We start from the raw sequence: 27,881 nt of genomic DNA on the forward strand, positions 1-27,881 counted from the left end.
ATGGTACAGAGGTTTCCTTACGTCCTCATCACCTCCCTCCTCACCCTTGCTGTCATTGGACGGCGGGACGAAGTGGGTCAGCTGGATGCAGTCCTCCAGGTAGTAACACACACACACACCTTGTCAATCAAAATCAAACCATTTTCATATTTTTATTGATACATTTTGGGACCGATAAGGTGCTGTGATTTTTGTAGTTTCCCAGATTATCAATCTCTTCAATTTTGATAATTTTTTTTCTGTTAATATGCAATACATATATTTTGTCATTTTGAGAACGCATATATCTGCTGACCTTCTCCCCGAAGTCGAAGCAGGGCGAGGGGAAGGTCATGTCCTGGCTGCTGAAGGACAGTCGACGGAGGTCTTGTGGATGAGGGCGTGGCCTCATTCCGGGGTCAGGATCCCCCACTTCTCCATGTAGAAGCACACGTTGGGGTAGGAGCCCTAAGGTCAACAGGCTGACCCCCACATCCAGACCGTTGTCTGCCCCCTCCGCGTTCAACACCCGGCTCATCAGACCCTCTGATAAACACACCCATGGTTCTCAGGTTAGACACACGTCATACGATGACCGATTACCAACATTTCAGACCGACTACCTGAAGACTAAAACTCCATCTGCAGGCCAAATGTCGATGAAATGCAAGAAAAGCAACAGAGCTACGATGTCTGCATGCAGGGGTTTGACTCAGGGCAGAGCAAGCAGGGGCTGGGGGAATAGGAATCCATTCATGGGAGAATCGGGACTCTTTGATTAAGCGATACTTGATTCAGCAACGTTGTCAGATTGACACAAATCAATACTTTCCTATAGAGTGCGCTCTATAGGAAAGTACTGATTTGTGTCTCTCTGACAACATTGCTCAATAGAGTATCGCTTAATGTTATGCGTACTCGACAATCGTCCATTTGCATTGAGGACCTGTAAAACAGAAACCACAACGTAAACCTTCCAAAAAGATCGAAATACCGTACCACAATATTTACAGAATCTCAGTATTCACACGACGGCTTTTCATATCGCATCGTCCCGGCTGATTCCAGACCCTAGAAGAGACTGCGGTGGGCGGGGCAAGGGGGGATGTGAACCAATCACCTTCAAGCCAGAGATGGTGCGGATGTCCTCCAGCTGGACCTTGGCCTCCAGGGTCATCCTCAGGGTGGACGTGTTGAGGCGCTTCTGCTCACAGAAGTTCCTTACCGTTACAAACACACACACACACACACACACACACACACACACACACACACACACACACACACACACACACACCAGAAGTGAAGACTAGAATGGAGTTGATTTCTAAAACTGCTGGTTTGATCTGGTCATGTGTTGTTTAATTCAAACCACATCGTATAACATTTATAGCGCCTAGAAGGGCTGCAATAGTAACTAGGGCCCCATCCTATTATCCCCCCTAGCCCTAAATTTGAGCCATAGCCCTAGAAGTTGTGCGTTCCCTCGGAGGGGTAGGGTGATCCAATACTTAGGGGCAAGAGAGAGGGCCTATTTCCCCTTAAAGTCCCTTGGCAGCTCGCCAGCTCGGTACCTCACTTACAGCCAAGGGAGTATCACGTGTGACCCAGGACACGTTGCGAACTCAGCAAGCGGCTATTTTTCCATGTTTCTCAAACTGTTATACATTATGTTGAATTATTTATCCGTAGACTGGATTTAACTGTACGATCTGAATGTGTAGATTGTCTTATTTTCGACACAAGGGTGACATTATCAAACGTGAATGAAAATAGTAGTAGGCTCCTTCCTGTAGTGTAGATACGTCGGTGCAGCGTGACGTAGGGGAGCACGATCACTACGCTAATTTGCATAATATTAATTATAGTGGTGTCACATTTCATAGGGAACGATCTTCACTATCACTTCACTCTTTATTGTGGAGGGACGTGTTCTCGTTAAGGGGAGAGGAATGGGACAGGGCCTAGTACTCATCTAACGAAGCAAGGATCAACAATATAAAGTCACTAATTAAAATAGTAACAGGTAACTGTTGGAAAAGAGACGAGTAACTTCAATACAAGCACTAGTAACTCAAATGAGTTTGGCTTCTGGACGCAGTGTTCAAACATAGATACAGAATAGACGGAAATGAGCGCTGGTGGTGGGGAACAGGACGCTCACTTGAAGATGCCTCCCATGATCATCATCCCCTCCCCCCTCCCCCTCTTCCTCCTCCACCACCACCTCCACCACCTCCACCGCCTCCTTCACCTCCTTGTCCCCCTCCTCCTCTTCCCCTCCCCCTCCTCTATGATATGTAAACGAGCGGTTATGGTGGGAGCAGGACGCTCCCTTGAAGATGCCTCCCATGACCATCATCTCGCCCAGGCGGGGCTCCACGGTGGGCCACGGGGCGTCCCAGAGAGGGCAGCTCGTCGTTGCTGTCCACAGCGTCAGATTACTTACAGATTACTTACCAGATTACTTACTTTTGTTTTAGTATATATACTAAAACAAAAGTAAGTAATCTGGTGGGCTATATACACACCACACGCTCACATACACACATTAACATACGCACAGACACATTACAGAGTTACAATTATGTTTATTGATTTAATCTAGAAATCTCTGTGAAGTTCCTTCCTTTATGAAACATAGATAATATAACTGTCATCAGAGTTAGTGAGAAGCTTCTACTGCTAACCCTCCAACGTGTTTCAGGACATGAGTTTAACTTATCTAAATCATTTGCAGTTCAAGTTATGCAAGGGCGCACCATCAGTGAAGATTGATTCAACACCAGTAAGACACCAGTGAGACACCAGTGGGACTCCAGTGAGACACCAGTGAGACACCAGTGGGACACCAGTGAGACACCAGTGAGACACCAGTGGGACACCAGTGAGACACCAGTGAGACACCAGTGGGACACCAGTGGGACACCAGTAAGACACCAGGGAGACACCAGTGGGACACCAGTAAGACACCAGTGGGACCCCAGTGGGACACCAGTAAGACACCAGTGAGACACCAGGGGGACACCAGTAAGACACCAGTGGAACACCAGTCAGACACCAGTGGGACACCTGTAAGACACCAGTGGGACACCAGTCAGATACCAGTGGGACACCAGTCAGACACCAGTGGGACACCAGTCAGATACCAGTGGGACACCAGTAAGACACCAGTGGGACACCAGTAAGACACCAGTGGGACACCAGTGAGACACCAGTGGGACACCAGTGAGACGTTCTGCCATTCTCCCAGAACAAACAAAGGACTGAGGCCTCCTCAGTGCTGCCCCTGCTGGCCGGACCTTAGACACCAGTGGGACACCATGCAGTGAGACACTAGGGGGACACCAGTGAGACACCAGTGAGACGTTCTGCCATTCTTCCAGAATAAAGGACTGAGGCCTCCTCAGTGCTGCCCCTGCTGGCCGGACCTCCACACTGCAGTCATGTCCATTAGATAGACGATAGCCCAGAGCAGCGGGCCACGCCCTCATTCTCACCGCTCCCCTGATCCTCACCCCCTGAGAGGGTCCTAAACGCTGAGCCTTCTCTTTAGTCCTGGGGGGCTCTCCCTCACAGCAGAGGGCTCCTAAACGCTGGGCCTTCTCTTTAGTCCTGGGGGGCTCTCCCTCACAGCAGAGGGGTCCTAAACGCTGGGCCTTCTCTTTAGTCCTGGGGGGCTCTCCCTCACAGCAGAGGTCTCCTAAACGCTGGGCCTTCTCTTTAGTCCTGGGGGGCTCTCCCTCACAGCAGAGGGGCTGCTTCAGACCGACTGGCTGATTGACCTCTGTTCAGGATGGTGAGCCCCCCCCCCCCCTTCAAGGGCCCCTAACTGGGCTCCTGATGGCTGCTGTTGATTCTGCTTTTGTTTGGTTTGTTTGATTATTCTCATCGATTAAACTTGTCAAAGTTCCGTTCTGTATTTGATGTAATCAATAAAAGGTTGTTTGTGCTTTAACCAAGTGCGACCACTAGAGGGCAGTGTTTCTAGTGTCTTCATTACACTGAATTAGGAGTTGATTGGGTATGGACATGACACAGTTGGCATGGAAACTAGACACATCTAACGTTGGGAATCATTCATGGGATGAAGACAGAAGGAGGAATGAAGGAAACAATTAAATTCATCCAACTTAGTTACGTCTGTAAAAAACCAGATGTAGGGAATCAGAGTATTGTTGCTCCTCTCCAGCAAGGTGTGTGTCCACTAGGGGGGTCACCTTCAGGGCTCAGTGAACAGGAGGTCCCCGCAGGAGGTCTCCAGCAAGGTGTGTGTCCACTGTGATCTCCTAAGACCGTTGCTATTTCTTGTCACTGAAAACAGTTATGGTTAAGGAGCCCAGAAGCTCAATCATTACTCTCAACAACTTCAGAACCCGCTTAATATGCTCTCTCGGTTCTAAACATTCCTTTTGTGTTTTGGCATACCCCTACACTTAATTCAACCTTCCTTCGATTTGTACTTTTGTATTTTTTAAACGGTGCAGCTCTCACTTTGACGACGAGGACACACTTAGGAAAGTCCTTTACAGTTGTTGATACAGAGGTTTTAAATGAGAGTGAGACGTCTAATTTTTCCAGAAGGGTGGGGGTGTGTTTACTGGAAAAAGTTCCCAATGTGTATCGCTCCGTGTTTGTTAGCACATGAAGTTCAAGTCCTCCCCCTATTTTTCAAAACTTTGGTACCGGCCAGGGTCTTATCAGGCTAAATGTGAGTTGAAGGGCAACTAGCCTTGAATTAGCCTGAAAGGTAATATCTGACTCTGGCTGTGTGACAAATTATTGGTGTGCAGTGTGTGTGTGTGTGTGTGTGTGTGTGTGTGTGTGTGTGTGTGTGTGTGTGTGTGTGTGTGTGTGTGTGTGTGTGTGTGTGTGTGTGTGTGTGTGTGTGTGTGTGTGTGTGTAAAGGTAAACCAGTTAATGATGGATTATTTAATGACAGCTGTTAGTAAGATTCGAGTCTGTGTCCTGGTTTGATCCGAGGTGTTTCTGACGGAGTGTATGCGCTTTAAAAGATCACCTTAATGTGTGTTTTTTTTGTTGTCCTTTATGTCTACTAACTCCAAAAAGTGTTGAGAAATGTTCTGCTCCTTCAAAGTAAAAGGGTTTCTTTTCTTTTCCTTCCTTTGCAGTTGTATTTTGATACTTTGAGAGTCCCAGGATTTCTTCACAGACGATACCAAGTACAGCAGTACTTTGTACCCTGGAAGTCATACTTTAGTTGTATTATTCAGCCATCATTGTGGGTATCAGCACTGGGACCTGTTGGTTTATAGCTTGATATGGACTTCATTAAGCTGTTGCTCGGTCTTATCTTATCACTTCATCAGTCATGGTGCTGTGCCCTGACAGAGGCCAGTGGAACATAAAGCTTGTAGACATAGTTATTTGCTGTTCAAAGTCTCCTTCCTCATTTGATCGGTCTTCACTGAGGAGCTTAGCAGCTCAATCGTTACTCTCTGAACCTTTAGAACCCGTTTAATGTTCTGTCTCGCTTCTTAACACTTCGCCGTGATTTTGACTTGCCTTTAATTTCTGCTTCTATATTTCCATTCTACACGGACAGCACAAGTTTTATCAGGGAGAAGATAAGGTACAGTATGGTGAATTCAAGTTATCTTCGGTGATGTATTCTTACTCTATTAATTCATTCTTACTAAATTAATCTGTTTCCAGTCCAAGTTCAGTGTTTCCAGGTTTGTGGTGTAAAAGGGACGCTGATCTCAGTGAAATAACCTGTTTAAATGAAGGAGTATGGGTCAGAACATCAATAACTAGTTTCACTGTGTGGAGGGCGTTTATATACGGATCCTCTGGTACGGTACATAAAGTGTTTTTAATTGTACTGAAAGGATAAGTTTCTCCTGGACAGTATGAGTCTGTACTAGTCAGTTTGGTTGTGTTGTGGACTTTTATTGTGGCGTTTTATTGGTAACATTAGTTCATTATTGATGGTTTATGGTTACAACAGTTAACGGATAAAGACATGATAGAGTGTGTACATCTAGAGATAGACAGTGATAGTGTGTGTGTGTGTGTGTGTGTGTGTGTGTGTGTGTGTGTGTGTGTGTGTGTGTGCGTGTGCGTGTGCATTTCACGTTCGGTACTCAAAGAGAATCCAGAGAATTTATATGTAGTTGTGTTTGTGTCCAGGTCTCCAGTCTACTATGGATGAGGAGAGAGAGGAGGGGGCTCCTACCTCTAAAACCACTCTGTCTGGGAAACATGGCCACCAGAGCAAAGCTAAGAGGTAAGAAGAGGATCTCACTGTCTGTGACTGTTGTCCTTCTTAGAGCTCAGCACTGATATCTCATGACTCCATCATCAGTCTTAGTAAAAGCTGTGTGTGTGTTGTGTTGAAGCCCAGAGCAGCGGGAGGGAGCAGACTCCCCTGGACCCAGCTGTGTCTCCTTGAAGAGCGACCGCTCTATGGATCGTCCTCCTGACCTTAAAGATGGACGCCCCTCTAGAGAGGAAGGGTAGGATTTGTCAAAGATTATAAAACTACAGCATCTATCAAACATCCATAAATCCTGGTTCTTGTTTTTCTATAAGATTCCAGAAGGAGAGAGCGGACTCCCCTGGACCCAGCTGTGTCTCCATGAAGAGCAACTGGTCTATGGATCGTCCTCCTGACTTTAAAGATGGACGCCCCTACAGAGAGGAAGGGTAAGGATTTATCAGATATTATACAACTATATCTATCAGACATCCTTTAATCCTGGTTCTTGTTTTTCTATAAGATTCCAGAAGGAGAGAGCAGACTCCCCTGGACCCAGCTGTGTCTCCTTGAAGAGCAACTGGTCTATGGATCATCCTCCTGACCTTAAAGATGGACGCCCCTCCAGAGAGGAGAGGTAGCAGTTTCCAAAAAAACTAGTAGTTTTACTGACTGATGTTTACAATTCAGGAAATCTTTTTATTAAAAATATACTCTGTGTTTATGTGTGTTTGTGTGTGTGTGTGTGTGTGTGTGTGTGTGTGTGTGTGTGTGTGTGTGTGTGTGTGTGTGTGTGTGTGTGTGTGTGTGTGTGTGTGTGTGTGTGTGTGTGTGTGCGCGTGTTCTCTCCACAGGCGTCCCCAGGAGAGGTCAAAGGTTACCAGTGCTCAGTCTGTACAGCAGAATCAAACAGAGCTGATCAAGGTGTGTACATTTAAAACTACCTTTCACTTCAGCTCTAGACAGGGGTGACCAAAGCCCCCCTTAGGTCACCCCTGTCTAGAGGGGGGTAGTATAGTCTACATATTCCACCTCTCTCTCTTTATTGCATGGTTCAGTCCTCCGTGGATCCAGTTTTCAGCACAGAGTCTTCCACTCGGTGAGCTTACAAGCAGAACAGACGGAGAACAGACTGTCAGTAGTTTGACACGTCGTCGTTGAGGTAGAAGTCGGGGTATCAGAAACAGAAACCTGAGAGGGAGGAAAAGGGCCAACAGTTGGTCACCCAGTTTATACAAATAAAGGTTTTTATTTATTCACCTTCCTGTGGTGCCCATTATCACAGAGCTACCTAGTGAATCATATAATCTTATATCAATCAAATAGTTCTTCATCAAACATGAAATTCATGAATATGAATCAATGAATAAGGTAGACAGGTGGATGAACCGGGAAACTGTTTACAGAGGTCTACACAAAATTTCTTCTACTTATCAACTATACAGCCAGGGTATGTCTGTGAATACTGACCCCTAGTGGTGAAAAGTAATAGCAGAGTATGAAGACAGTCTGTGTCTTTTCTGTCCTGTTTTGTCATTACTGGCATCTGAAAAACTTTGGGAACAAATTGACCAAAATGTAAAACACCACTGAATTTCATGAATTTCTCAAGAGGAAAGCCTTTTGCCAGAACAGCAACAGTAATGAGCGATGCCACTCATGTACCTCTGACATTCATGCATCAATGGTCAATGACAGTAGGCTAAGTATTGGGTAATTAGCAGTAGGCTACACTAGAGCTAGTCTATCAATCTTGGGTGGTCAAATGGATTTTCTAGGCTGGTGGGTGGTCTAGGTTGGAGGCCCAATATATTATTTGATAAGGCCCACAATCTCTAGTGGTGCCCCTGGCTCTACATGGGCAATAAAAGCATCTCTTGTGGAGCTTATAGTCTCCAATTTTCCCTCTTTAGACCAGGGAGACGTTAATCTAGGACTGATGCTTCTGATGTCCTCAGTTAGTTCAGAGTAAAGTTCTCCTTGATGTTTGTTCTGTTCCAGAGGGCTGAGGAGAACGCACACGCTTTTCTAGACAACGAGCTGAAGAAGCTCTGGAGGGATCTCTTCTCAGATTACCCACAATGCTCAGAGAGTCAGAGGGAGGAGGAGGAGGAGGATGGTAAGAACGAGGAGCAGAGGAGGCGCGCCATAGAGGGAGTGGTAGACATCACAAAGCTCTGCCTGATGGAGATGAACCAGGAGGAACTGGCCGACAAGCTCGGGAGTGGTAAGATACTCATATATAGGTTAAATGGTTTGATCCAGATATGTAGGGTCATTGTGGGGGTATCAGATTGAATGGTTTGATCCTGATATGTAGGCTTATTGTGGGGGTATCAGCTTAAAGAATTGTAAACATTAAACTGCAGATCAAGAGCAGATTAACTCAGTGGAAGAGATGCACCACTATCTTGTTATGTCAGGTTAGCAAGTCACTGATACCACTGATACTCAACAACGACAGCACTACTAATAAAGTTATAAGATCCATATAAAGTAGAATTTTATGATACTTTTTTCTTTACATCATAAATATTGCTTGGAAATATGAATGGTATGTTTCTTCTGGTTTGGGATTTAGGAGCTGTTGCGGTCCAGTGGCAACATGAACTCAAGGCTCATCTGAAGAAGAAGTTCCACTGTGTGTTCGAGGGAATCGCTAGAGCAGGAGAGCAGAGACCTCTGAATGAGATCTACACAGAGCTCTTCGTCACAGAGAGAGGCAGTGGAGAGGTCAACAAGGAACATGAGGTCAGACTGATTGAAAAGGATTCCAGGAAGCAAGCCAATGAGGAAACACCAATCAGATGTGAAGACATCTTTAAACCTTTACCTGGACAAGATAAACCAATCAGAACAATAATGACAACCGGAGTGGCCGGCATTGGTAAAACTCTCTTAACACAGAAGTTCACTCTGGACTGGGCCGAAGGCAAAGCCAACCACGACATAGACTTCACATTTCTCCTCACTTTCAGAGAGCTGAATTTATTGAAAGGGAAAGAGTTTAGCTTACTCAAACTCCTTCATAATTTTTCTGTTGAAACCAAAGAATCAGGAATCTACAGATACGACCATGACCAAGTAGTCCTCATCTTGGATGGTCTGGATGAGTGTCGACTTCCTCTGGACTTCCAGAACAACCCGATCTGGACTGATGTCAATGAGACGACCTCAGTGGACGTGCTGCTGACAAACATCATCAGGGGAGTCCTGCTTCCCTCTGCCCGCATCTGGATAACCACACGCCCTGCCGCAGCCAATCAGATCCCTGCTGAGTGTGTTGACATGGTGACAGAGGTGAGAGGGTTCAACGACCCACAGAAGGAGGAGTACTTCAGGAAGAGATTCAGAGAGGGGACACTGGCCAGCACAATCATCTCTCACGTCAAGAAATCTCGAAGCCTCCACATCATGTGTCACATCCCAGTGTTCTGTTGGATCACTGCTACAGTTCTAGAGGACTTCTTCAAAACATCCCAGAGAGGAGAAGAGGTGCCCAAGACCGTGACTCAGATGTACAGCCACTTCCTGAAGGTTCTGTCCATACAGGGGGACAGGAAGTATCATGGGCGAGCTGAAACCGATCCACAATGGAGTTCGGAGAGCAGGGAGATCATTATTTCTCTGGGGAAACTGGCTTTTAACCAGCTGGAGAAAGGCCAGCTGATCTTCTATGAGGCAGACTTGGCAGAGTGTGACATCGATATCAGAACAGCCTCAGTGTACTCAGGAGTGTTCACCCAGATCTTTAAAGAGGAGTGTGGCCTGCACCAGGACAGGATGTTCTGCTTTGTCCATCTGAGCATCCAGGAGTTTCTGGCTGCCCTTTATGTCTTTCTGTCCTACATCAACACTGGTGTCAACCTGCTCTCAGAAGAACAGCCAACCTCCAGGGAAGCTGAACTCCTCCTCCTCTACCAGAGTGCTGTGGACAAGGCCTTACAGAGTGAGAACGGACACCTGGACTTGTTCCTCCGCTTCCTCCTGGGCCTCTCTCTAGAGACCAATCAGATGCTCCTACAAGGTCTGCTGGGACCAAGAGGAAGTAAATTGCTGGGCAATCTAACTAAAAAAGATCCACCGGGACAGACAGGAAGGAGGTCACAAATCAATACCCAAATAGTCCATTACATCAAGGAGACGATAGGTGGAGATCTCTCTCAAGAGAGAAGCATCAATCTGTTCCACTGTCTGAATGAGCTGAATGACAGTTCTCTAGTGGAGGAGATCCAACAGTACCTGACATCAGGAAGACTCTCCACTGAATCTCTCTCCTCTGCTCAGTGGTCAGCTCTGGTCTTCATCGTACTGACATCAGAAGAGCAGCTGGACGTGTTATACCTGAAGAAATACTCTGCTTCTGACGAGGGTCTTCTTGGGCTGCTGCCACTGATCAAAGCCTTCAAAACATCTCTGTAGGTTCACTCATAACATGTATTAAGAATACACTACTATACATAATACTAGAATATATAAGTTATAGTCAATTAAAAAACATCTCTGACGCTGCACTACTATGTATTGCAATGCACACAATACAATATATATAATACTAGAATACAAAAGTTACAATAACATACAACATATATCTGTAGGCATACTTTTAACATGTTTTACGATACACACTATATACATATTTCTATAAAAGTAATATAATGATACAGTTTTCAGAACTACAAAACAACTGTTATGGCATTTTGTTAGTATCAACATTGTACACCTAATATGTACCTACCATTTAAAGATCTAATGTATAATCATTTGTTCAACTATCAGAAAAGTCTTATAAAACATTTAATCACGGTTCTCAACATGTTCTGTTTTTTTGTGTGAAGGCTGAACAGCTGTAATCTGTCAGAGAGATGCTGTAAAGCTCTGGCCTCAGTTCTCAGCTCCAACTCCTCTAGTCTGAGAGAGCTGGACCTGAGTACCAATGAACTGTTGAATTCAGGAGTGAAGCTGCTCTCTGCTGGACTGGGGAGTCCACACTGTACACTGGAAACTCTCAGGTCAGTTTTACTAAATGCAAACAGTTACACCACAAGGTTTGATTTCAGAAGACTTTTAACTACTGCCCCCTGGTTTGAGAATCACACCTAAATGACGTCAAATTAACTCAGTACCTTTGATGAACACATTTATTAGAGTGGTGCCATTGGACATATTACACCTTGTTGTTTATGTGGGTTGCGAAAATGAAAAGTTGAAAAAGTAATCCCAAAGTTGCAATTGCAGCTTTTCAATTATAAACACACAATATAATAAAAGTGCATTCCCACAATCCCCTGTTAACGGGACAGTGGTAGTTAAACAAATGAAGTCGCAGTATTTGCATCCATTAAAGTTTATCGGTCTAATTAAACCAGCAGCCAGATCAATGTAGACCCTGCCTTAGTTGAACCTCTGAAGCTAAGCAGGTGGGCTTGGTTAGTACTGGAAGGGAGACCAACTGGGAACACTGAGCTGCTGCTGGAAGTGGTGTCGGTTGGTGGCCAGTAGGCGGCACTCTTCCCTCTGGCCAAAGCATAAATCCTGATGCCCCAGTGCAGTGACGGGGACACTGTGCTGTGGAAGGTGCCGTCCTTTGGGGGAGACGTAAAACCGAGGTCCTGACTCACTGAGGTTATTAAAGGTCCCATGGCATGAATATCTCACTTTATGAGGTTTTCTAACATAAATATGAGTTCCCCTAGCCTGCCTATGGTCCCCCAGTGGCTAAAACTTGCGTTCGGTGTAAATCAAGCACTAGGTGTTCTGCTAGCCTTTGAAAAACCGGAGGCTCAAGCGCGCTGATTTGGAATGTGGTCCCATATGTCGTCATAAAGGATCTAAGCTCCTCCCCTTTCTCTGCCTTGCCCACCCAGAGAATTTGGCCCGGCAATGAGACACAAGTGTGCGAGCGCCGTGTGTGTGTGTGTGTGTGTGTGTGTGTGTGTGTGTGTGTGTGTGTGTGTGTGTGTGTGTGTGTGTGTGTGTGTGTGTGTGTGTGTGTGTGTGTGTGTGTGTGTGTGTGTGTGTGTGTGTGTGCGTGCGCTCGTCTTTCCACAACGAGACTGTAGTGGGGGTTATCTCAGCCATGGTTGAGAAGGAATTGGGGGAAAGGAACTTTGGCTTTGCCTCCCAGAAAGACATGAACCACGACTTGGAGGAGAAAGGGTTTGTTGGCGGCGAATGTCTCCTGCTTGAGCCCCGCTTCCCGCTGCCGAGGGACCTCCGCCTCGGCGCTGCCAGCTGCCCGCTGCAGGAGGCGGTGGTCCCTCGGCAGCGGGAAGCGGGCTCCGGCGGGAGACAACCGCGGTCAACAACCGCGGTGAACAATCCCTTTCTCCTCCATGTCGTGGTTCAGTCTTCTTCTGATTGATGCAGACGTGGAAGAACCAGAGACGTCGGAGAACCCGACACGGTCGTTTGAGATTCATAATATCGTATGGAGGCTCACACAGCTTTTGGCCGTGATAATATATGTTATATGATATAGATATTAGGGATGGGCGTGAGCAGTGGCGTAGCTTAGTTGTGCTAGGCCTCGGGGCAAGATCGTGCTGGGCCCCCCACCCCTCCCCCCGACCCCCCCCCACACACACACACACACACACACACAATCACAAACACACACACACACACACGAATGCATCCACTCCCCCATAGGGCCTAAGCCAACAGCCACCACAACGAGAGAACGTAAAATCATCATCAGAACCATGGAAGAGACTTAGCATCCCTAGATCACACGTCAAAATCACAGAAACATAATTAGGACCACGTACACACTGTATTTGCAACACACTGCCTACTATCAAAAACAAAACATAAATACTCCATTCAGCTGACCACGCAACTACATTTCACAAACAGCACAACTATGGCCTAATCAAAATTGCCAATGGTAACATACTCCTACATGGCACAGCGGCCATAACCAATAATAAAATAACAACTGCTCTTACCCGTTCAGAAGTTAACTCTGCGTGCCTTCTGTTCAGCAAACTTGTTGATAATAGTGGTGAAATCCAATTTCCTTGCTCTTTCATTCTCGATTGAGAGTATGGCCAATACACTCAATCGCTACTGTGCCATGGCGCTCCTTAGGGAAGTCTTATCAATTTGAGCTTGGAAAATGACCGCTCTGCTGTGGCTACTGTCACTGGTATGGTGAGGTACAGGAAAAACGCTGTGCAAACATTTCGAATTGTGTGCCAGGTCTTTCTTCTCTTTACGTTTTTTAGTACCACTTTTTAGCTTGCAAAACATTGCAATGGTATGGCTTAGCTTTTAACAATATGTTAGAGTTGGAGATACTCAGTGTTGTATAGTAGCGAAGTAGAAATACTTTGTTACTGTACTTAAGTAGTTTTTTTGGATATTTGTACTTTACTTTACTACTTATATTTCTCTGTACTTTTACTTTTACTTCGCTACATTTTGCGAAGAAAACGGATACTTTTACTCCGCTACATTTCCCTTGAAACCTTCGTTACTCGTTACAAAATCAACTCATCTTTAGAAAAAAAAAAAAGAATCATGAGAGATATGAGAATAACCTCGGGACTGTGGTAGAACACAGACTGCGAGCCTGTTTGGCGAATCAGCTGTCCCAGCGCACGTTCGCAAAGCCCCCTTGCTTAGTTACTGTTGCTCCGTCGATCAAAACTCCTACGACTGTCAACACACAAATGCATGGCTAGGACGAGGGCAAGGGCTATCAAAATTCTACTATTTGTATCAGGCTAGTTTGTACACGCAGTATTACAACACTATCTTATACACTTCAATACGCTGTATATGTGCCATTTTTGCTACAAAGCTAATTTAAATACCCTTTTTGGGCAGGGACTTAAGTTTTCCGAAAATCCGCGATCCTGGATGACACCAAAATCAATATTAAGTAACGTGTACCAGCGCTTGCGGGATAATAGGTCGGGCTACGATATCTGTCAGTGTCAGTGATTTTTTTTTGGAGTAACTCCGCGACAGCATCCAGATCATGGCAAAATGGACTGCAATATGCAGTGGAAGGATGTTTTCAAAAAAGATCAACAACGAAGGGGAAACAACAATAATCGAAGCAAAATCATACAGGTCTCAATCAAAAAATTAGAAACTTCACGACCTCAAAATAAATACCACCAGCACAACATTTTAAACTAGTAAGGTTCTTTCACCGCTGGGTAATATTTGTATAGAATAATTCAAGCTAGCTAATAACCTATAAAGATTATTTATTCTTATTCCATCTCTGGCGAGGTATCTATCTAGCCAGTTAGTGCTAAGGCATGATTGGACGAGGGCAGTTATAGGGAGGAGTTTCGATAACGGTTACTTGTACTTTCAGTACTTAAGTACATTTAATATCAGAAAAGTACTTTCGATACTTAAGTACAGTAAAGATCAGATACTTTAATACTTTTACTTAAGTACTATTCTAAAAGGTGACTTTTACTTTTACTTAAGTAATTTTCCAGTAAGGTATCTGTACTTTTACTTAAGTATGGCTTTTGAGTACTTTATACACCACTGGAGATACTAGCTGTGTTCGAAGTCGTTCGCTATACACTCACTCACTATTCCCTATATAGTGTTCATGATATAGTGCACTATATAGGGAACGAACAAACGAGGATTCGGACACTACGCTGAACATTTTTAAACGTCATGTGCGTCAGTAAATGCGCCGGGTATTTGTGTGACGCAGACAGATGCGCCCACATCATGTAAACAAACCGGGCACTAACGAGGAAAGCTGGAGGTTGGATTGATGTTGAATGTAACATTTCCTTGTTCAAGTTTTTTTAAATTAATTTTGAATGTTACATTTTCTATGTTAGATTCCAAATAAATTGTTGACATTTCTAAACGAAGACAGAGACTCCATTATTAAATGTATTCGTTTTCGCGGTTAATCAGCTTCTTCTTCTCCTTCGGAAAAACACGACCGCATTGCATTGTGGTATACGGGAGTATCATGTAGGGTACGTCGTATGTACACTCAAAACATCACAGTGATTGGTCGAACAGATTTCCCAGCAGGCCCTATTCTTTTGTAAATGTTGAAAATAAAAGAAAATAAATGAAATAGCGATTGTATATACTTTATTATTCCTGGCCAAAATATCACTAATGTAACCAAATTACATACATTAAGGCAGAGGAAGATAAATTATATAAGCCACCACCCTGACTGTGATGTTATGGGAGATGAGAGTCTATAACAGGGGTGCCCAACCAGTCGATCGCGGTCTACCAGTAGACCGCCGACAGATCCCAAGTCGACCGCGAGGGGTGAAGAAAAAAAAAAGATTTTTTTTATTATTATTTTTTTTTAATAAAATACAATTTGCACGGGACATATACGCGCGGTAGCGCATGCGCTGTCAACAGCAGTTGAAAGCCGTCAACAGTAGTTACGCACTCCTAAACGTTGGCATGGCTGAGGGGAAACGAGCTAAGACCTACAATTTTCACCCTGAGTGGGAGGAAGATTATTGATTATTGTTGAGAAGGTGCCGTGCGCAGACGGAATGAAACCCCCACTGAAGCTGCTCCCCCCGCGACCCGACCCCGGATAAGCGGACGAAAATGAGATGAGGTTAGGCTACTTGTTTAGTTTTTGTTTTTTTTAAACCGTTACAGGCCTTGGTTCAACGTGATTTAAATTGTGAGACGCATATTTATTTTTGTAAGGAAAATGTGTTTTGAACGTTTGCAAAAATAAATAATGAATACTCTGATAACTCAGACTCTTTTGATGGAGAATAAGCATTACATGTTTGGTTGGTAATATTGCAGTTCATCATTAGGCCTATTCCTGCTGCAGATGCGTTGCATTCTAAAAATAGATCAAACGAGTACTCGATTGATCCTCGAGGAATTCCTTCGATCACTCGAGTTTGGAATTGACTACTCGTGCCCATCCCTAATAGATATCTATGTATAATATGATATTATTTAGATACCATATAGAGCTCCAGCCAGGTCTCCTTTGTGTTCTAGAATATTTACAGAACACGGCTAAAGGCTGTGTGCCTCTCGCCATAGCGATACAGCCACCGTAAACAGAGCGTATGGTACCGTGGCTGCAAGCTGCTCAGGGCCACACCCCCACCCTCCTCCTTGACCCGCCTCGCTCCTCCTCATTTGCTTTATAGCTACAGACACCAAAACAGCGCATTAGGGGGAAGCTCAATGTGCAACTGGCTCGGAGTGGCTGTAACTCTGCACCACGGCTGAATTTCGGGAACGTCTTTGAATACTGTGTTAGTGGCCCACTAATACCTATATTAAAGCATCCATAAAATAGCATGTCATGGGACCTTTAAGGATCCCAGGGCACTTATTGCAAAAAGAGAAGGGGATTCCCCGGGTCCTGGCTAAAGCTGCCCAACCAGGCTCATTCAATCTGGCCCCCTATTCATCCCCTCACTCTCCACCTCAAGCTGGTGTTTAATTGATTGATTGAAATGATTGAAATTCTTTATTGACGCATGCACAAACGTTAGCATACAAATGAACAGGTCAAAATGATAACACATAAAATACCGTGGGCTTATTTCCATTGTGGTCCCATGGTAGTGTAAGCATGTATATTGGTGTATGTACGTGTGTGTGTTAAAGGTAATGTACATGACATTGCGGTCAACAAAGTAAAATATGACATTCCAATCACACATTCACAATTCATGTGTGGTGAGCGTTCTGGCGCCGATTGGCTGCCGTGCATCACCCATGTGGATGCTACACATTCGTGGTGGTTAGTGAGGTCCCCCCTTCACTGTAAAGCCCTATATGAAGTCAATGTAAGGTGACTTGAAAAGCGCTGCATGAATGTATAATTCATTTCAAGTTCATAAATGTATAATTTTCATAGGAAAAACTCAACAATTTATTTTTTGTTGCCATGACTTTATAAGGTCTTTGCTACGTCATTATTTTTTACAAATATACTTTATATATATTTTATCTTCAGAACTTCAATTGAAGACATAAAATACAGAAATAGGTCAAACAATTTAAGATGTAGAAATACAGAACAACATATGTAGAAATGCTAGAGCTGTAGCGACGCGTCGATGATGTCGACGTCAAAAATTCGTCAATTTCTCCGTCGACGATTTTCAACGGAGAAATGGACGAAAGTCGCAATAAAGGAAAGTTTCCGCGCACGAAATCATCAAAGGTATGGAAATACTTCAAGTTAAGTCCTAAACGGAAAGGTGTTGTGATTTGCACTCTTTGCCAAATGGAGTTGGCATATCACAAGAGCACGACAGCAATGTTGGAGCATCTCAAACGAGAAAGTATCTCGTGCGCATGAGAAAGTATCTCGTGCGCACGAGAAAGTATTTCATGAGCACGGGGAAATATCGTGCGCACATCACTGGCAGTGTGTGTGTGAGTGTGTGTGTGTCCTCAGCGAGTAGGTGACGAGCGAGGAGAGCGAGCGATAGCGTGCGTGTCAGTCTAGTGAAGTCATGAACGAGTCCGGTTGTGTGGAAGAATAAAGTACCCAGCCTGTCAAGAATCGGTGGCCGCTTCATTCCATCATATTCCGACATATAAGCAGACTCACTGTCGGTCAAAGTGAAGGGTCATGCCCCCGAGAGAGCATCGGCCCTGGAGGGAACGTATCACCGGTGCTCCTCGGTCTGGGAGCCGACAGCAGGAAAGATGTAACTAACCATCTCGTAGTTGGAGGCGGAGCGCAAGAGAGTATACGCACACATTTTTTTCATGTCCCTTTACGGGTTCCGTATTAAATAAAATATATATTATTAAGATTTTTTTGGTATTTATTTGAGATACATTGCGGGTTTTATTAATCGAGCAACAGAAAAATAGATAATCGTCCAATTAGTCATTAGATTAGTCGACTAATCGATAAAATAATCGCCAGATTAATCGTTTAATAAATAATCGTTTACCCCCAGCCTTAAGAAATACAGAGCAACATAAAACAATTGAATACGAATAAATACAGAACAACATAAAACTATTGATTATGTAGAAATACATAGCAACATAATAGGATTGAATATGTAGAAATAGAACAAAATATAACTATTGAATACGTAGAAATAAAAGCAACATAATTGAATATGTTGACATGCAGGACAACATGTATTAATAGGTTGAAATACAGAACATAAAACGATTGAATATGTAGAAATACAGAGCAACATAAAACGATTAAATATGTAGAAATACAGAACAATATGAATCTATTCAATATGTAGGGATACAGAATAACATTGAATGTTTGAATATTTAGAGAAGCAAAGCCCCAGAGGGGTTTCATAGTCGCCCTTGTTTTGAAGCCCGGTAAAAGTGTCTGAAGTCAGGAAGGGCAAATGCCCTTAGTGTTTTAGGTTTTTGTAAATGGGCTTAAGCACATTTATGATGATTGATCAAAATAAAAGGTCAATAGTCTTACAGAAGGAAGCATTGGGTCTGAGAGTGCGCTGAAGGCCCTCCTTGGCTCCACAGCCCTCTGCTTCGTCAGGGCTGACTCTGTTCACACAGAGTTCTGGATCCCTACGGCCATCAGGGGACTGCTGAAGGAAGTTTGAATGTCCACATTCATCTCCTTGAGTTCACTCCCTGATCCCTGATGGCAGCGAGGAGAGCGGAGGCGCTAGCATCACTGGACGTCCTCCCCTCCAGTGTGGGCCCATGGCGGCCCTGTGCTGTTCGTTAGCTACACCATGTTTCTCCTGTGAGCTGGTTGGATCTTTTAAGCACTTTTGATCTCACTTCCTAACATGTTCTTTTTATTGTGTGCAGGCTGAATTGCTGTGGTCTGTCCAAGGGATGCTGTGAAGCTCTGGCCTCAGCTCTCAGCTCCAACTCCTCTAGTCTGAGAGAGCTGGACCTGAGTTCCAATGATCTGCAGGATTCAGGAGTGAAGCTGCTCTCTGCTGGACTGAGGAGTCCACACTGTACACTGGAAACTCTCAGGTCAGTTTTAATCAATGTGCAAACAGTTCCATATCAGGAGATTATTAAAAAACGACTACTTGCCCCTGGTTTGAGGATCAATCCTAAATGTCGTCTAAATATATAATCGATGACTCAGTACCTTTGCTGACCACGTTTATCAGGGTGGTGCCATTGGACATATTACACCTTGCTGTTTATGTGGGAAAATGAAAAGTTGAAAAGTTATCCAAGAGTTGCCGTTGCATCTTTTCAATTATATACGCAAAATGTAATTATAGTTCCCTCCCACAATCTCCTGTTAACGGGAGAGTGGGAGTTAAACAAATGAAGTCACAGTATTTGCATCAATCGAACGTTATAGGTCTACGTAGACTAATTATATTTTGGCGAGCAGCACATGCACGCGCGCGCACGCGCGATGCGCGTGCTTGCGGTGTATTGTGTAACTGCTTTAAACCTGGTCTCCCGTCGGGTCATTCCTGTGCTGCTCGCCACATTATAATTATCTATGTAGACCTATAACCTTTGATTGATGCAAATACTGTGACTTAATTTGTTTAAAGGGGACATATTATACCATCTATCCGTTATACATCTAGGTGGACACGCCGACCTGTGATGTCAGAAGCTGCAGGGTTTCAAAACAGCTTGTTATGGCTAATCACACTCACACCTGGTGGTGTAATATGTTCCCTTTAAACAAATGTAGTCACAGTATTTGCATCAATCTAAGGTTATAGGTCTACGTAGACTGATTATATTGTGGCGAGCAGCACAGGAATGACCCGACGGGAGACCAGGGCCCCGTTTCCCGAAGCATTGTTAGCCTAAGTGGTTCGTGAAGTTCGATGTACGAACATCGTACAGTTTTCACACCTTTTCCCGAAAGCATGGTTGCGTAACGAACATCGTGAAAACACTCTAACTCTCACACTAACGAGGGCTCCAGGGGTACTCGTAGGGTGCTAAGAGCATCGTTACTATAGCCTCAGTGGAGTCACCTGCTGGACATTCAGTGGTATTGGATGTGTTTTATTAAAACACATCCAATACCACAGAATGTCCAGCTGGCCCCATTTCGCATTACCCCCAAAACAGTGGTTACCGCCAATATATTACTAATAGACTACTGTAAGATTTAAAAATTGAAGACAGAGACAGAGTCAACAACAACATAATTTATTGCAGCAATTTAAAATTCCAAAAATAAATGTGCAGCCGAAATGTACCGATCAAACGCCACGTCCCAAGGCAACCCTCTCACAAGGCATATAATAAAATCAAATGATTCCATTGGTCTTGTGTGGGAGGTCGCTTTCGAGCTGCACTTGCTGTCTCCCTCTGATTTTAATTCAACCAGCGTGGTTAAAATGTCCTCATATTGATCAATGACAGAAGACATACCGTACATGAATCATGCTGAGACCAGCGGGTGTCGGGGAATTTCTGCAGGCGTTTTTTGTTGCGATTGTTTGCCATAAAGCACTGTAGGTGCTTCGGTGAGGCTGTGTTGAAGTTCATTATTAATTGGACATCCCTGACCTTAGTGGAGTGCACAATCGAGAACGTGGTTTCTGCAGTGAAAGTAGACTGCTGCGGGAAAATGTGCTGCGATGCGTGCCTGAACCCTGCGTGCTTTCCCGCTTACATTACCAGCACCATCATAAGGCGTTTTTACACTGCCAAATATGCCGTCTTATGCACACCTTTTTCGCGGCATCATACTATGGGGTCAGAACAGTCTCATTAATAATGAATGCACAGAGAAGGATTCACAAATGTATTTTCTGATTTATATATAAATTAATCTCTTCTCAGAAATACATTTCAATGCACACATAAATGGATATCGGTATGTATAAATGTAAAATAAATCCATAAACAAAAATAAGTTTCACAAACACATTTCTGATCCATACACAAATGTAACTTGTTTTAAATAAATGTAATATAAATCCATAAATATATGAATTAAAAAAATATTTGCAATTTTCATCACAATGTATTTGGATGTTGTTACATTTATATACAAACTGTTAAACTTGTATTTACAAGACGTTTTTCATTTGTGAATTTATTTGCATTTGTGCGTGAACTGGTCTGTATTTATGTGTGGATTTTTGAGACTCTCCTGACGTCGCTAGATTCACAAATGCATTTTTTTCAACAAGGAACTCTCTGTAGCCAATCAGATGCCTCCCTCGTTTTCAGCCAATCACATGGCTGCAGTTCCGACCTCTGAGTCCAGCCTCCGAGCCTCCCGGTTCTCTGTCAAATGTCTACTCTAAATGCTGCGTCACGTTTAGCCACACACTTTTTCCATCTAAATTCGACTGGGTTTTGGGATTATCGGTGCCGTTAAAGTAGTAAACGGCACCGACGTAAAAACCCAGTCACTGCAGTCATGTGGTTGACTGAAAACGAGGGAGGCATCTGATTGGCTACAGAGACTTCCTTGTTCAAAAAAATGCATTTGTGAATCTAGCGACGTCAGGAGAGTCTCAAAAATCCACACATAAATACAGACCAGTTCCCACACAAATGCAAGTAAGTTCACAAATGAAAAACGTCTTGTAAATACAAGTTTAACAGTTTGTATATAAATGTAACAACATCCAAATACATTGTGATGAAAATTGCAAATATTTTTTTAATTCATATATTTATGGATTTATATTACATTTATTTAAAACAAGTTACATTTGTGTATGGATCAGAAATGTGTTTGTGAAACTTATTTTTGTTTATGGATTTATTTTACATTTATACATACCGATATCCATCTATGTGTGCATTGAAATGTATTTGTGGGAAGAGATTAATTTATATATAAATCAGAAAATACATTTGTGAATCCTTCTCCATGCATTCATTATTAATGAGACTGTTCTGACCCCATATGATCCACGTGTTAACACTACCCGAGGTTAATTAAGATAAATGTAGTTGTCACACAAGCTGAAAAATATACGCACAGTATGTTCAAGATTAGGACTGACAAAGCATATGTCAGCCCAGGCCTAATCAATTGTCTTTTAATATCTTCAGCATTCATATTATTGTAGTCTATTATTTTCGTAGGATACTCTGCTGTTAGCCTTGATGGGGACATATTTGAACCCTTTTTAAGCCTATTTTCCTGCAACATTCCTGCGTCTCCCCATCCTACAGAGCCCATTCCAGCACTGGTCAGTGGACAGTTTCAAGCCTACAAACGTCGTTAGAGCTAACACGCGCGTTCATGTAAAGAGGAGTTTCAGGAAACGCACCAAAGAAATTTACGAAGGTTCGCAAGATCCTTCGTGAGAATGATCGTATGAGCTTGGATCCATCGTTATCGGGAATCGGGGCCCAGGTTTAAAGCAGTTACACAATGCACGCAAGACCCAGAGAGTTGCCTTTTTTACACACACACACACACACACACACACACACACACACACACACACACACACACACACACACACACACACACACACACACACACACACACACACACACACACGACTCCCTTGGTGGCGGTGCCGCTTCCCCCCGAGCCTCCCAGGATCCTTTGCGGCACCCGGACACGGTGACCACGGCCGTGATCACCACAATATAATTTACAGAAGAATAATTTATCATCATTTTTATATAACTATCAGAAAATAAAAGTTTCTGATAGCTAACTATCAGAAAAGTCGTCTAAAACATTAAATCAGGATTCCTAACATGTTCTGTTTATTGTGTGTGAAGGCTGATTGGCTGTCATCTGTCAGAGAGATGCTGTGAAGCTCTGGCCTCAGTTCTCAGCTCCAACTCTTCTCGTCTGAGAGTGCTGGACCTGAGTACCAATGATCTGCAGGATTCAGGAGTGAAGCTGCTCTCTGCTGGACTGGGGAGTCCACACTGTACACTGGAAACTCTCAGGTCAGTTTTACTCAATGTGCAAACCTTTACAGCACAATAATCTTTATAACAAAAAAGTAAATTTAATGTAGAGATTTAAGCCGATAAAATCAAAATTCACACCCCTAAATAATATTTTTGTACAAGAATATCTCAACATATTTATATTGTTGTTGCCATGACAGTATAAGTTGAATGTTATATAAGTACAGTTTACTATTTTTTATTATTATTATTCTACCTATTCACATGTAGTCAGGCTGTAGTTAAAGCTTATTATTAGAATTTAAATATAAAAAAAATTAACATTGGTGTAACTTCTCTTTCAATTATGGAAAATGTTAAAGACATGAACACAGTAACATGGTATTTTTATTTTGTGTGTGAAGGCTGAATGTCTGTCATCTGTCAGAGAGATGCTGTGAAGCCCTGGCCTCAGTTCTCAGCTCCAACTCCTCTCGTCTGAGAGAGCTGGACCTGAGTTCCAATGATCTGCAGGATTCAGGAGTGAAGCTGCTCTCTGCTGGACTGGGGAGTCCACACTGTACACTGGAAACTCTCAGGTCAGGGTTAGGGTTAAATGTGTCGTTGGGTTTGTTTAAGAGTAAGGGATGATCCAGGACTAGGTGGGCTGTGATCTAAAAGAACAGACGACACGTGTCTAAAGCCCAGTTCAGACCAAAGATTAGCCTTGCAACGACTTGCAACTCGCAACTCCTTCCAACTCCTTGCGACGAGACGGGCTGCGACGTTCTAAAAATGGGGCAGTTCAAACTGCTGCACCGGGCGGCGACGTCAGGTGGTTTCCCTAGCAACTGTGAACGCTCTGGCACAGCTGAGAGCCACAACAGCAGCATCAGGCTAAAAAGTAGCCTAACTTAGGTTTGCGATTAGGTTGCTTGAGCTAGCACCCCAATTTACCCTCCCGGACCCTACACACACATTGGCGGTTTGTTGGGTTTCATTCTGATGTAAATGCGACTGCTCCGCGGTTCCGGGGGGGCGGGGGCTTGGGTAGAGGTGTTGCTGCGCTGTCTCCACAGAGACAACGCAGCGATATCACCATGAGCAGTTCTAACTTTGTAGAGAGATTTCTATTTGCAAAAACTCTTGGTTTATTTTTATTGATCCCCTTCGAGAATTTGTGTGTAAAGGGGGGGGGGACTAGGCTATATTCTCGCCTTCCTACTTTGTAAAGCGCATTGTAGGCCTGTTGCTTTTGGGCCGATACTGCGCCCATTCCTTGATTCGTTCTGCCGCAGCACTCCAAACAATTAATTTTATTCCAATCTTCGTCAAACCCACTCCAATAGTGGTCCTTCATTGAGTTGAAATCCTATTCTAATGAATATATGGTCCAGTTTTAAGTTTCAAGAATATTTATACATTCCCAGGGCATGTTAAATGAGTGCATGTCATGCCACTCATAACACACTTGTAAAATGCAGTTCTCAATTGATCGAATGGGTTATTTCATACATCATCACAAACAAAATTTGGATTTAATCAAATAAATTACAGATAAGTAATGCTGAAATGGCCACTTTTTGGTTGAACACATTTGAACGAAATAATTACGATCCCCCAATGTTGACCTGAAGTTAGGGTTAGGGTCACGCTGCTGCAACTCTTCCCCTGCGACGTTCCAAAACAGCCTCGCTGCGGGGCGAATCTTTGGTCTGAACTGGGCTTAAGATCCCCACCAGATTCAGCATCATTATTCATTTGTAGGCTGGGGTCAACATGTCAGTGGAGCACAGATGGGAGGAAGGAGGCCAAGAGGCCAGAGGAGGAACAGAACTTTAGAGGACGAGGATTTTAGGAACGTCATATTTTTTTTTTTTGAAGGGTTGTTTATTTTTGCTGTCTTGTTAGCTGCTAGTGTGTTATGAGTTAACAGGTTATTCTAGCTGACAGAACACTGGCCAGCTGATGTGAGGGTGAGGGGTTGCAATACTGTTAACTGCTACCATGTTATGTAAGTTATATGTGATGTAACTCTGGCCAGCTCATGTGAGGGTTAGGGGTTGCTGTCTGTATGTTATGGATGTTATGTGTTATATGTTTTGTAACTCTGAGGAGTTTCCATTAGTGTAGACATGATCGAGGCTCGGTGATGGTGGCTCTAGACGGGCTGTGATCTGAATTAATAAATCATAAAGCTTTAAGTTGTCCATCATATGGAATTAATACTTTATTAATCTGTTTACTTCAGTAAGAAATATTCTCATCCAGATAGAATAAATAAAGGTGTGTGTGTGTGTGTGTGTGTGTGTGTGTGTGTGTGTGTGTGTGTGTGTGTGTGTGTGTGTGTGTGTGTGTGTGTGTGTGTGTGTGTGTGTGTGTGTGTGTGTGTGTGTAGGTTGTCTGGCTGCCTGTTCACACAGGAAGGCTGTGCTTCTCTGGCCTCCGCTCTGAGCTCCAACCCTTCCCATCTGAGAGAGCTTGACCTGAGCTACAATCACCCAGGAGACTCAGGAGCTGCGCTGCTCTCTGCTGGACTGGAGGATCCACGCTGGAGACTGGACACTCTCAGGTATGGAGAGGACAGCTCATCACTCAGAGACAATGTCTCCTACAAGGATTCAACCCGCTGCTAGATGAAGTGGTTTGAAAAGGCAGCTGTAACTTATGTTGTGTAGAGGCGTATAGTGGCGTATGTTTCAACATGTTGCTCTCACTTTGTTTCCCCCCCAGTGTGGAGCACGGTGGAGTGTGGAGGCTGAAACCAGCTCTAAAGAAGTGTAAGTGTCTGTTTGATTCATCACAACGCACACTGACTATTGAGAGGGAAAGTCCATCCACACAGCAGGAGGTGACGTCTGTTCATTCAGATCTTTCTCGGAATGAAGCTGATGACTGACATCATGTATCTTACATATATAAACATTAACATAATTGCTGTGATTATATCATGAGTGATGATTTTACAACATTGGACATAACACCATAATAATCAGGATACTGTTAATCATAATTACATGTCTATATTATATTCAAAAACTTAAATTATACTATTAACTTGTCATTATTATAATAATTATAATTTTGTTTTAATTCCTGTCATTACATTAGCTATAGCACATAATAATCATATGAACATGTTTTGAATGATGCATGTATTTCACTTTAGATTTAAATTAGAGCTGGTGATGCTGTTTATTTAATAAGGATGAAGATGATGATGATAATTATAATTAATAATATTGGTTTAGCAGCCTAATCATGTTTCTCCCGTCAGATGCCTGTGAACTCACACTGGACCAAAACACAGCCCACAGACAACTCTCTCTGTCTGAGGACAGCAGGAAGGTGACGCGGGGTGAAGAGAACCAGTCGTATCCGGATCACCCAGAGAGGTTTAACGTCCGGCCCCAGGTGCTGTGTAGAGAGGGTCTGACTGGCCGCTGCTACTGGGAGGTAGAGTGGGGAGGATGGGTTGATATAGGAGTGGCATACAGAGGAATGACAAGGAGAGGACTGGGTAATGACAGCCAGCTTGGTTGGAACACCATGTCCTGGAGTCTTATTTGTAATGAGAATGATGATGCTGCTGTCTACAGTGCCTATCATAACGGTAGTATTTCAGCCATACGTCTCCCCCTCCCTCGCTCTAACAGAGTAGGAGTGTATCTGGACCGGCCCGCGGGCACGCTGTCCTTCTACAGAGTGTCCCCAGGAGGAGGAGGGTCCTCAGACACACTGACACACATCCACACCTTCCAGGCCTCCTTCACCCAGGAGGTCCTCCTCCCTGGGGTTGGGTTACATAAGAGTGGTTCCTCAGTGTCTCTGTGAGTGTCCATTGTAGACACACAAACACACACACAGACCCATGGAAAAGCACACACATGTAGACAGTCATAAACACACCCAAACCAACAAACACATATGTACACGGAAATTAACACACACGCACACACAAACAAACACATCGCACTCTATAAACACACACACACACACAAGTACACAGACTTATTCACACACACACACACACACACACACACACACACACACACACACACACACACACACACACACACACACACACACACACACACACACACACACACACACACACACACACACACACACACACACACACATCCTTCATGGATCTAAACCCACAGCAGGTCTGTGTGTCGGTGGTAAGCAGCAGGTAACATCAGTGTCTCTCGTGGTTCATCTCTCAGCCCTCTCTGTGTTCAGCTGGGCTGCTGAGCGTCAGATTAGAGGGGGCCGCTTGGGTCTGGGGGGTCCTCACAGTCCTGACGTTGTTGAGGACCAGCTGTTAAGGGGACGTTTGAATACTTGTGGACCCATGGACGTACCTGTAGTACATCGGGTTGTTGAGCAGCAGCTGTTGATGCTCTGAGGGGTCAACCCGTTCAGTGGAAGTACAACACTTTGTGATTGATTTAAATACTCCACTGAACTCCAAATGCTGCATTTTATTGGCGTTCTGAAAGGTTCAGCATAAACCATGAAAGAAAAATCTTCCTTTGGGTTAAGCAGGTTGAACAAAGATTTACTTTCTGATGTAAAATGTGTTTTAATTGTTGATTGATGGTACGCTATTTTCCTACAATATTTTATATATTTTCAACATTGTTTTAAAGGAATACAAAATCAGTTTATATTTTGCCATGCCTGACATGGAACGTGATTTAAAGCAGATTTAACAACATAATCATGAATGATGATAAGGGTTCTATGGGAAAGGGTAACAATGTTGTAAATTACTTAAAACAGAAGATAGTTTCTTTGTGTTCTGTTGGGAACAACAAGTCAACATGTTCATTCATTATGATTTGTAATTGTTCATAAAGCATAATGTTAATAAACAACTCAGTCGATC

At 43.7% G+C, this 27,881-nt stretch overlaps 1 protein-coding gene across 1 annotated transcript; it reads left to right on the plus strand.

Moving 5' to 3' along the window:
* Window positions 1-5,229: 5,229 nt before the first annotated feature.
* LOC130377013 (NACHT, LRR and PYD domains-containing protein 12-like) lies at window positions 5,230-27,875 on the plus strand. Its single transcript, XM_056583955.1, has 15 exons — window positions 5,230-5,572; window positions 6,133-6,229; window positions 6,342-6,458; window positions 6,535-6,648; window positions 6,723-6,836; window positions 7,054-7,123; window positions 8,201-8,426; window positions 8,781-10,617; window positions 11,035-11,211; window positions 18,980-19,153; window positions 22,871-23,044; window positions 23,413-23,586; window positions 25,386-25,559; window positions 25,721-25,767; window positions 26,265-27,875. Exons 2-15 carry the CDS (start codon window positions 6,147-6,149, stop codon window positions 26,819-26,821), a joined length of 4,038 nt encoding a protein of 1,345 aa, XP_056439930.1. The 5' UTR covers window positions 5,230-5,572; window positions 6,133-6,146; the 3' UTR covers window positions 26,822-27,875.
* Window positions 27,876-27,881: the final 6 nt, after the last annotated feature.

The sequence above is a fragment of the Gadus chalcogrammus genome, chromosome 23, assembly GCF_026213295.1.
Source record: "Gadus chalcogrammus isolate NIFS_2021 chromosome 23, NIFS_Gcha_1.0, whole genome shotgun sequence".
Lineage (NCBI taxonomy): Eukaryota > Metazoa > Chordata > Actinopteri > Gadiformes > Gadidae > Gadus > Gadus chalcogrammus.

Coding starts and splice junctions, on each gene's coding strand:
- LOC130377013 (XM_056583955.1), top strand. CDS start 6,147: ATGGATGAGGAGAGAGAGGAGGGGGCTCCTACCTCTAAAACCACTCTG. Junction 6,230..6,341: donor CACCAGAGCAAAGCTAAGAG/GTAAGAAGAGGA, acceptor GTTGTGTTGAAG/CCCAGAGCAGCGGGAGGGAG. Junction 6,837..7,053: donor CGCCCCTCCAGAGAGGAGAG/GTAGCAGTTTCC, acceptor TTCTCTCCACAG/GCGTCCCCAGGAGAGGTCAA.